Source organism: Gastrolobium bilobum, unplaced genomic scaffold, assembly GCF_033153095.1.
Source record: "Gastrolobium bilobum isolate Gb01-03AN ecotype WA unplaced genomic scaffold, APGP_CSIRO_Gbil_v1 utg80294, whole genome shotgun sequence".
NCBI classification, from domain to species: domain Eukaryota; kingdom Viridiplantae; phylum Streptophyta; class Magnoliopsida; order Fabales; family Fabaceae; genus Gastrolobium; species Gastrolobium bilobum.
In genome coordinates this window covers 20,181-31,435 of record NW_026898039.1, presented here as the reverse complement: position 1 = coordinate 31,435, position 11,255 = coordinate 20,181, and the positions used below count along the sequence as shown (strand labels likewise).

The 11,255-nt window shown below is 39.0% G+C and overlaps 1 protein-coding gene, 1 long non-coding RNA gene and 1 other non-coding gene across 3 annotated transcripts; 1 reads left to right on the top strand and 2 right to left on the bottom strand.

Annotated features, from left to right (window-relative positions):
- Nucleotides 1-3,383: 3,383 nt before the first annotated feature.
- Nucleotides 3,384-4,286, bottom strand: LOC133312326 (uncharacterized). The gene has a single exon (XM_061513497.1). It carries the CDS (start codon nt 4,284-4,286, stop codon nt 3,384-3,386), a length of 903 nt encoding a protein of 300 aa, XP_061369481.1.
- Nucleotides 4,287-5,465: 1,179 nt separating this feature from the next.
- On the top strand, nt 5,466-5,573 carry LOC133312328 (small nucleolar RNA R71). Its single transcript, XR_009751667.1, has one exon. It is a non-coding gene; the product is annotated as a small nucleolar RNA R71 (small nucleolar RNA).
- A 2,010-nt stretch (nt 5,574-7,583) lies between these two features.
- On the bottom strand, nt 7,584-10,587 carry LOC133312327 (uncharacterized). The gene is made up of 4 exons (XR_009751666.1): nt 10,024-10,587; nt 9,760-9,919; nt 9,574-9,683; nt 7,584-7,779 (listed from the first exon to the last, which is right to left on the bottom strand). It is a non-coding gene; the product is annotated as an uncharacterized LOC133312327 (long non-coding RNA).
- Between the last annotated feature and the right edge of the window lie 668 nt (nt 10,588-11,255).

Here is an 11,255-nt window from a genome sequence, read left to right as displayed (position 1 = left end):
GAAAGAGCACAGGGCTAGGGTGATAAGCTGAAGGAATTCGTCAAATCTCTGTGAGAGATTAGGTTATCTGTAAATCGGAGAAATCGGGATGACATTTACAGGGACTCGGGAATCTATGCATAGTAAAAGAGATCATGAGATGATCTGCCTTTAGAGTCAGTAAATTGAAGATTCCCTATTTCGAATAAAGCTTACCCTAAACCGCAAGGGTTGATACGTTTCCTTACCCTAGGTTTTATGGAAAGGTAACCGAGACGAAAGGAAATACATACAGCAACCAAATATGTGTAATAGGATGATCAAGTAATTAATCTAACTAGTTCTGGGGCAACAAAGCATTGCTAGTGCTCTGTGTTGTCATTAGATGGGTTGTGGACTTATTGGGCCCAAACCCATTTATGTCAGTGGCTATGTTGGACCTAATGGGTCACACGCTAACACCTAATTGTCTAGATGAACTAGCATTAAAGGTATTGGGCCTAATAATGGTCATTAGTCGAAGAAGTAGTTTGGAAGTCCACCTTGAGGGTGGAGGGCGCATGGATCACAGTAATGGGCTTGGATAGTCCAAGACACTACTAATTAATTTAATTGGTTAAATTAATTATCAAACATTTAAATTTTGAATTTTGAAATTTGGAATTTGAATTTTGAATTTTGAATTTTGAATTTGAATTTTGAAATTCGAATTTTGAATTTGAATTTTGAATTTGAATTTTGAATTTGAATGTTTGAAAGTTTGAATTTGAATGTTGGAATATTCGAATTTAAATATTTGAATTCAAATTTGAATTGGCTATGAAAAGTTGTTTCATAACAAAAGGATAAGATAAGATCTTGTTGGAACAAATCACTAGTATCAAGAGGAGATCTTTTGGACATGATCCAAGAAGATTGGGGCGCTGATTTTGGCTGTTGGTGAGTGTCATTTAGTCATCAAAATCAGCTCCAAAAGATACGGTATGTTGGGAGAATATTTGAGTGAGTTGATTCAAGTTTGAATGCAACTACTCAAACGTATCTGGACTCCTTTTGGGACTGAATGAGGTGCACAGTATGGGTGGTCATGTGATGACCATCAGGTCAGAATCTTGATTAGATAAAGACCTTATCTCATAAGGATTCAATGGAGAGGTTGTTGGGAGTTTTGAATTGCAACAACTCCTTTATCTCCTCATTTGTTGTGTGCCACTTTCATGGGATTTTGAAGTGAAAAATCTGATTTCACTTATTTATTCCCTCACTCTCTTGTGCAATATATAAGTGTGTTCCTCCTTAGGGTTTTTTGAGAAAAATACCTAGCCATTCTCTCCTCCTTCCATGCGCCACCTTGTGAGGTTTTCTCTCTGAAAACATCACTCTTCTAAACACATTTGTCTAGCCTCCTCTTTCATACATTGAGCGCATAACAAGCCTCATTGTGGTGATCAATTGGTGATTCTACAAGAAGGAGTTCTTGCATCTAGACGCGGGTAGTGTGGATAAACGTTAGAGGGTTTGAACCCTTCAGACCTAACCTTGATCATCCTGAAGTTTCACGAACAAGGTATAATATATATCTTAAAGGACATATCTTGATATGCATGTGTGTTCCGCTAGCGAAAAATTTGTTTTTTCCTATCACATGCCTCGACCTTCAAGGTCATTTTACTTTCATATCTGACATCTATCACATGATTCAACAAACTTCCTTGCATCCTTGTAGAGTGTTGGCCAATAGAAGCCACTCATCAGTACTTTTGGGGCTGCTCTTTCTCTCGCGAAGTGTCCACCGTAGCTTGAACCATGACAGTGCCACAAGATATCTTTCATTTCTTCTTCTGGAATGCACCTCCTTATTACTCCATCAGCACATCTCTAGAAAAGGAAGGGCTCATCCCATAGGTATTTCTTGACATCATGTAGAAACTTCTTTCTTTGTTGCCATGTGAATTCTACTGGCATTTCTCCTGCTGCTTTAAAGTTCACAAAATCTGCGAACCATGGAGGTGTGCTTGTGCTCTTCACTTCCTCCAGTTGCAGATCTGAGATGACATTTACAGCCAGAATTTTCTCATCGGGGAACTCTTCTCTGATCTTCATTTCTGGTCCATCTTGAAGATCTTTTTCTTGGATCCTGGATAGGTGATAAGCCACCAAGTTCTCCACGCCTTTCTTGTCTCTGATCTCTACTTCAAATTCTTGAAGGAGAAGCATCCATCTGAGTAATTGTGACTTTGCATCCTGCTTATTCAACAAATATTTAAAGCATCATGATCAGTATAAACAATTACTTTAGACCCCGGCAAATACGGTCTAAATTTATCAAATGCATAGACTACTGCTAGTAATTCTTTTTCAGTTGTAGCATAATTCATTTGTGCATCATTAAGAATTTTACTAGCATAGTAAATCACATGCAACAGTTTACCTTTTCTTTGTCCTAAGACAGCTCCGATGGCATAATCACTAGCATCACACATTAATTCAAAAGGTAAAGTGAAATATGGTACAGTGGTCAATCGATTTTTTAAAATATTAAATGCAACTAAACACTCATCCGTGAAGTTGAATTCCTCATCCTTGACCAGCAGCTTGCATAGTGGTTTTGCTATCTTGGAAAAGTCCTTGATAAAGTGCCTGTAAAAACCTGCATGACCGAGAAAACTTCGAATACCTTTAACATTAGAGGGAGGGGGAAGTTTCTCAATAACAGATATTTTCGCTCTATCAACTTCTATACCATTTTTAGACACCTTGTGTCCTAAAACAATGCCATCTTTTACCATAAAGTGGCATTTTTTCCAATTTAAAACAAGATTACTCTCTTGACACCTTTGTAAAACACATGATAGATTTTCTAAGCAAGTGTCAAAAGAAGGACCAAAAATAGAAAAATCATCCATGAAGATCTCAATGGATTTTTCAATCATATCAGAAAAGATATAAAGCATACACCTTTGAAAAGTTGCCAGAGCTTTGCATAGACCGAAGGGCATCCTCCGGTAAGCGAAGACTCCGTAAGGGCATGTGAATGTTGTCATCTCTTGATCTTCTGGCGCTACTACTATTTGGTTGTAACCCGAGTACCCGTCCAGGAAGCAGTAGAAACCATGGCCAGCTAGTCTCTCCAACATCTGGTCCAAGAAAGGAATTGGGAAGTGGTCTTTCTGAGTGGCTGCATTAAGTCTTCTATAGTCAACACACATCCTCCACCCGGTGACTGTCCTTGTTGGAATCAACTCATTGTTCTCATTTCTTACCACGATGACTCCACATTTCTTGGGTACAGTTTGTACAGGACTTACCCATGCACTATCAGATATAGGGTAGATCATCCCTGCATCCAATAGTTTAACTACCTTTTTCCTTACCACCTCTTTCATGGTGGGATTAAGTCTCCTTTACGGCTGCCTTACAGGTTTAATATCATCTTCCATTAGAATTTTATGAGTACAAAAGGAAGGATTTATACCTTTTAAGTCGGAGAATGACCATCCTATTGCAGCTTTGTGTTTTTTCAGCACCTTTAGAAGCTTTTCTTCTTCCATGGTTGACAACTCGACACTGATGATGACTGGGTAAGTCTTGTTGTTACCAAGGAAAGCATATTTCATATTTGGAGGTAACTCCTTAAGCTCCACCTTCGGTGCTCCAAGAGGGATGTCATCTTTCTTTCTTTTTAGTTCTTCCACCACTGGTTCTTTATCAGAAAATTCAGCTTCTTCGTTGATTTGTTCTAACTCGAGTGGGGAACTCTCCTCTTTCATCGTGTCATCAACTGCTTCTTGTATAATGTCAACCATGAAACAGTCTCCTCCATCTGACGGATGTTTCATTGACTCGAAGACATCAATGGTGATTGTTTCTTCGTTCATCCTCAACATCAGTTTCCCTTGCTTGACATCGATCATTGCTCTTGCAGTGGCTAGGAATGGCCTTCCAAGCAATAGGGGAATCTCGGCATCTTCTTCCATATTCAGAATTACAAAATCTGCAGGGAAGATAAATTTGTCAATTTTAACTAAAACATCCTCAATTACCCCATCTAGTCGTCTTATCGATCTATCAGCCAACTGGAGAGAAACCGTAGTTGGCTTTAGTTCTTTAATTCCAAGAGCTCTGCACATGGACAGTGGCATCAGATTTATACTCGCTCCCAGATCATATAATGCTTTTCCTACTTCAATATTTCCTATAGCTATAGGAATACTGAAGCTGCCAGGATCTTTCAGCTTGGGAGGGAGTTTCTTCTGGATGATTGCACTGCATTCCTCAGTCAGGGCCACTGTTTCACACTCCTTCATCTAGCGCTTCTTTGATAGAAGGTCTTTCATGAATTTCGCATAATTGGGCATGTTTTCCAGGGCCTCTGTGAACGAAATGTTAACTTACAGCTTCTTGAAGATGTCCATAAATTTGGTGTATTGTATTTCTGGATCTCTTGTTTCAACCTCTGAGGGTATGGAACCCGTGCATAGGGAGACGGATCTGCCGGCTTCGGTTGCCTCTCCAAAGCATTATTTTTCTCCTATTTGAACAACTTCTTCTCTGGGCTTCTCTTTTCAGTTTCTCCTGCATCTTCTTCTTTTTCTTTTTCAGGTTCAGGTTCAGCTTCTTTCTTCTTCTCAACTTGCGGCTTTATCACAGGTTGGATCACGATCCCACTTCTGGTGGCAATTGAATTACATTGTGCATTTGGGTTCGTGTCGGTGTTACTTGGAAAGGTGCCCTGTGTTCTTTCTACAAACTTTCTTGACAACTGGCCAATCTGAGTTTCCAGATTCCGGATAAAAGCTTCTTGATTCCGGAATGAAGCTCTTGTTTCATATCTAAAGGCATTTGCATTCTGAATGTAGTCCGAGGTAGTCTTAGATAGCTGCGCAAAAGCCTTCTCCCACTCTGAAGTGTTACCTTGTGGTGGGGGTTATTGTTGCAATGGCAGAGGAGGGTTCAGCTGATGGTTTGATTTGTAACTAAACCCAGGGTGTTGGTTAGGATTTTTCCACCCTTGATTATAGTTATTACCATATTGGTTTCTTCCTGGGTTGTTCTAGTTCTTTTGATCGTACCAGATTCCATTGACCTTCGCTGGTGGCTTTTCAATTGTTCTCATGTAGTCACAATCTTCAGTTGCTTGAGCATCTGCACAAATACCACAAACAATTTAAGAATTACTAACAGAAGAAACTTGAGAATTATTAAATTTCTTTGTAAGAGCATCAAGTTGTGCTTGTTGCTTCTTGTGAAATTGTAGCATTTGTTCATTTCGGGCTAAGATTGCATAGCCGTCGAGCTTCATAATTCCTGCTCTCCTTTGTGTGACTAGAGCAATTGTCATACTCCTGAGAAACTAAGGATTCCAACAATCCAATGCTTCCTCTCGAGTTTTTATTTTTAATGAGCCTCCTGCGGCAGCATTCACCAGTGTTCTTGTGCTTGGCGTCATCTCTTGGAAGATGATTCTTCCTTTCTCCCATGCTTCAATGCCATGTTGAGGAAACTTCTGGAGTAATCCTTTGAATCTTTCCCAACCCTCGTACAAGGATTCACTTTCTTTTTTATTTGAAAGCAGTGATTTCTGATTTGAGCCTTGCCATCTTTGAAGCTGAGAAGAATCTGGCCAAGAACTTCATTGCTAAGTCATCCTAGTTGGTGATGCTTCCTTCAGGTAGTGACTGAAGCCAAGCTTTTGCGTCATCCTTTAGTGAACATGGAAATAATCTGAGCAAGATGGCGTCACGAGAGACTCCATTCATCTTTAATGTATCACAGTAAAGCAAGTTATCAAGATGAATATAGGGGTCCTCCGTGCTTCCTCCAGTGAACTGATCTTTTTGATTCAGTTGCAACAATGATGGCTTAAGTTCGAAGTTGTTAGCATCCACGGCTGGTCTAACAATGCTCACCGTCTGCGGAACTCGAGCTGGAGTCATATAATCTCCCAACGTCCTCGGAGCGAGTTGATTGTTCTCTGCCATCGATTCCTCCTTTGGTTTCGTCGAACTTGATGCTTCTTTCTCTTCTTTTGCGCTTTTCCTGAGTTTCCTTTCTGTCATTTCTATCTCAGGATCAAACTGCAAGATTCGCAGGTTAAGAGTACCTCGTATAAACTAAGATTGAAACGATGTGCAGAAAAAATAAAAAATGCAAAAACAGAAAACTGAAAAATAAAAAACAATAAAAGAATGCAGAAAATCAATGAATATAAAATATGCAGAAAATTGATGCAGAATTTTAATGTAGAAAATGTTTTTTTTTTTTAGTATGTTTAAAGTGCAGAAAATTAAAACGATCAATCTAAAAGGTAATTAGTTACTTCTAAAGCTGAAAGTATCGATCCCCGGCAACGGCGCCAAAAACTTGTTGCGACTCGGCAAGTGCACCGATCGTAAAGTAATAAAGTGTACAGGAGTACAAGATCGTTCCCACGAGGATCGAATTTTCAAGCACTAGTTCGCTAATCGCGTTTTAGTTGGACAATCCAGAATTGGATTTGAGAGAATTGAATTTAAAAACAAACAATAACATGCAATTAAAAATTCAGAATTAAAAAGACAATTGAAAAGATGATTGATTAAAGAATTTAAAAAGCGTAGTTAAGTTTTCGACTTCCCCCAATATCCTCTATATGCAATGAATTAAATTGTAACGTCATGCAACATGCAAGGATCAACAACTATCCCGACACACTAACACGAGACTTTTCAGCGTGCTTTGTCCTCACTCGGACACTTTTCGGGAAAACTTTCCAGGAGGTCACCCATCCTAGAATTTTCCCAAGTCAAGCACGGTTAACTATGGAGTTCTTCCGTTCCTAGCTACCGCAAAGTAGATGCATCTTGTTAGTATAGGTAGTACCAATTAATTCTTATAAGTCATTCCCAACTGTACCGTTCCACACCAGCACTATCTCTGGAATCCCTATCTTTCGGGTGTTGATTCAATTCATTCATGTACCCCCGTCACTGGAAACCTGCCAGGAGCCGCTCCTTGTCCGTGCCCTTTCGCACCGACAATCTGTAACACCCTCCCTTGTATGCATCCAAGAGAGTTGTTTGCTAAGCGGATTAGAGTTCTTTAATCATATTTTAGAGACTGAAAATCACTTTTACAATGCCACTTAAAAACTTATAATTGAAATCGGGTTTGTCACAAAAATCAGAGTATACTTTCCAAATTTCTCAACTACTGAAAATATAACTTCGCTGGCAGACCTTGCTGTCTTTAAAAATTCGTATAAAATTCACTTCAACGATTCAAAAAAATATTCTTTGTAATATAGAAACTAGACATCCGGGGCTTCGCGTTCATATAAAATAATAGTAATTTGAAGGTCGTTTTCCCCTCGAAACATAACTCGTAAGGCGAGAGTTAAAATCAGTGAATTTATATAAAACGGCCTGACTTGTAAAAATCATAATAAATCGAGCTTTCAAAATTTCTTTGAAAGGTTTATATATAATGAAACTAGACACCTGGGGCTACGCGTGCATATAAATTATAAGAAAATCAGAGGTCCGTAGCACCGGGACGCCAACCTACAAAATGCTCGCACAAACAGTTTTAACTTAGCTTTCAAAACGTCATGAATCAGTTTTCGTAAAAACGGTTCTGAAATTCGTTTCAAAACACTTGCTGTTCTTAAAAGTCTTAAAACAGAATGCAAACATACTTCACTAATAATTTAAACATCCACAATTAGTACAGTCATCCATGAAAATAATACAATCACGGCAGCATGCCCAATAGTAGAAACCAACAGCAAATATCCAAGTCCTCAAAAGCTTTTACGTCCTCCTGCCATTTTATAAAAATAGCAGCCCCAAAGGGGTGAGAAAAATCCCAGTAGTGTGGCAACAAAACCAATAATGCAACAGTATTAAACTAGGCACAAAATTATAAACAGTCGTTTCAAACATGAAATCATTTTCATCATATAACCTTTTCGTCATATATCATATTGCGTATATAACGCCTTCATCACGCTCATAGCACCGTCGTGCGCGTGCATACACAGTGGGAATTCCATGCAACAGCACCCTCATTTATTGAATCCCACTGTGACCTATGCGGACGGATGCCAAGTGACCCATACCCTGGTACCGAGGGATGCCTATATGATGCGTGCTCAATCACATGACCCTGTAGATAACTATTCTAGACTTCAAAGCTTACATGACTTAGGTGTATAAATGCCATGAAATGCGGTCACACACCAAACAGAAAAATGGATCATGATGTAAAAATGCATGCACATATCATTATCATCATTTCATATTCTTACCATTGCCATATCATCATCATAAAATAACATTGAACATATGTGAGCAACACATCACAATTTCATACACTAGCTAATAGTCACAATAGGTAATACCGCCTAACACATTCCTCGCGTCTTTAACATTTATAATCCAAACATCACCAATCAGCTCACTCTTTTAGAGATTAGCACACCTAACAAACATATGTATCAAGTCAGAATTCATCACAAATATTTCCTATACATTACCTAGCTTCCCCATTCTCCTAAATCCTTTATTTGTGATCGGTTTCCAGGTCCATATGCTAAGCGAATTTTCTGCCATTAAATTAATTTAATTATTTTAACTTTGAGCTTATTTTTACCAATAAATAATAGGTAGCATAGTTAGGATCTTTCATGCATGTAGTTCGGTTTCATGCTTCCTATACTAAGTATATTTCTACCTTAAGTTTGTCCTACCAATAGCTGTCAAGTAACAAAACATTCCAATTACCTATACATGCATATACGGTTTTGGCCAACAATTAGAGTGCTATAAATTATCATTCACATATAAACTCCTGCAAGGTGTAGGGTGCGCTAAAGGGCTTAAAGCATATTGCCTATGTAGATTATTAACATATGCAAGGCTTGACAAAACCTTGGTTCAAGGGATGGTCCATAATATCACTAAGGGCTATTTTTCCAAACCCTCAATTCGGTTTTTTGTGCTTACAAGCACCAGGTTCAATTGCTATTTAGTTGGGCAGAAATAAGAAAGAGGAATTTAAGGTTTAACGTCTCTCAATTTCAAGGCTGTCCAAACAGAATTTAAAACATGCAGTGTTGTGTGATTATCTTTCTAATAAAAGGGCAGTCCAACAATTTTAAGTGGCTAAATCCTAGTTCACAAAATTTCCGATTGGGATCAACATGTACCACTCCTAGGACAATTTATGGAACAGAATCAATGAGGTAAAGTGGAGTTTTAGGTTTGACCTTTAGCATACAAAACGTTCATAATATTTATTTAATTACATATCCATTCCATCAAAGTCTAGGTTGCGCTAGGAGGAGCTTATAAGCATTCTGTACCTTTAAATTTGATACTTGTAAAGCTAGGGGCCTCTATCTAATCTCACAAAAACAGTCTACAAAAATCAGAGTGGGGTCATTTCTATTATCGCCAAATTAAATATTAAAGCTTTCAAGCATCTCTTCCATGGCTGTACGGCTGGACAGAACAGTAAGGGGAGAAAGGCACAAATAAAAATAAGACTCCTAGATCACAATTGCAAGCCGAAACAGAGATGATGAAGAGTAGAGTTTGGCGTATGGATTTTTACCTCTTGCATGCATCCACAACCCCCAATTCTGCCGATTGAGGTTTACCATAAGTTGGTGTGTACACTCTCAACCTCCCTATACTCCAAGTCTCAGTTCTCTTTTTTTTTAACTGCATGCAAGGAGCGAAAGTTTAGATAGAACTGTATCATGAGACAAGGTACATGGGGACTCCGAAAATGTCTCACCTTTTCCTATTTGAGGTTGACAGCGTACCCAAGGGAAGGAATACAGGTTTGACACACAATAATTTCCACCGAAACAGTCCCACAACTTCACAAGGGTGCTACGGTCCAAGCACAAAAATTGAGTCCTAACTGGTATGTGTCACTGGCCTACACTCTTCAGCTGATCCAAGGAAAGAAACCATAAGAATGTCAACATAAGAACCCTTAGCCTGCACACAGCGGCTAAGACAGAGAGAAGAAGAGGACTTGAGATTTAGCTGCTACCTCTTTGTGCACACCAAAGTGCTCACAACCGGTCCAAGGTATCGACCAAAAGAGGATACTCTCACCCTCCTCCTTGCAAGAATTCGAGCTACCCATCTGCATGCAAGGGAAGATGAAACTCAATCAAGGTTGGACCACTTTCATTCAGTGGAAAAACACACTTAGAATCGTTCCAAGCAAGAGGGAACTAAAAGAAAGCAAGGAATACTTCCCCTCCTAAGATAATTCCTCGGCCAAGCTAGAGAAAAATGAGGAATGAATTGAGATGATGATCTCCTCCGTAGTTGCTCTAGGACTGAGTCAGAATGAGAGTGAATGGGAATTTAGCTGATTGAAGATTACGGTTTTGCAGGGACATGAAGTGAGAACGATTCAAACTTATTACTCCTCTATTTCTCTTCTTTTATTTTCGGCGGTGGAGGGTGTAGAAGAAGGCTGAGTTCGGTTTCAGAATTAAGAGGAAGATAGACAATTTGTGTTCTTCTTGGTTCAGCCATTCCACGCCTAAGAGGGAAATAGGGGTTACCTTTGGTTCAGAATAAGGGGGTGCAACAATGGACTGATGTCCTCCTCAAGGTTATGTGCACATGTGAAGAGATAAGGTGGGTGTGATTTGCCTTGGACCAATGGAATTTCATGTAGGCAGATTTCACTTGGCCACTTGTCATAATGTTTAAAGAAATTTTAGGCTGGACTTGGTTCTCCAAGGGCTTGGGCCGTACCTTATGAGTGTAGGTGAGGGTCCAATTTCCTCTCCTTATGACCCTTAGCTTATATATTTTTATTACTCTCAATTCTTCTAAGTATTAATATAATCTTTTATAGGTTACATTAAATTAATCTAATTCTTTTAACTAGAGGTTTTAATTTCTTAAAACATATATATACATATGCACTCACGTATCCATACAAATCAATTAATCTTCCTAACGTAAATAAATTCTACTCTAAACCTAAGTTTTATTCAAATTTCAAGCTTGCTACACCTTCTTAATTATAATTTATAGATGTCCCTAATTATGCGGTATGTTACACAATCACTCCTCGCCCTCGTCAGCGCCCGGGATGTTACATGTCCACCAGCTTCCACCTGTTTCGTCCTCGAACCACACCACACTGGAAGAGAGGCCCTGCTCTGATACCACTTATAACGTCTGGCAACTTGCAAGTATCAACGACTGTCCCGACACACTAACATGAGACTTTTCAGCATGCTTTGTCCTCACTCGCAC

Excerpts from the sequence above, each read along its gene's own strand:
- LOC133312326 (XM_061513497.1), bottom strand. The coding sequence starts at position 4,286 with ATGAAGGAGTGTGAAACAGTGGCCCTGACTGAGGAATGCAGTGCAATC.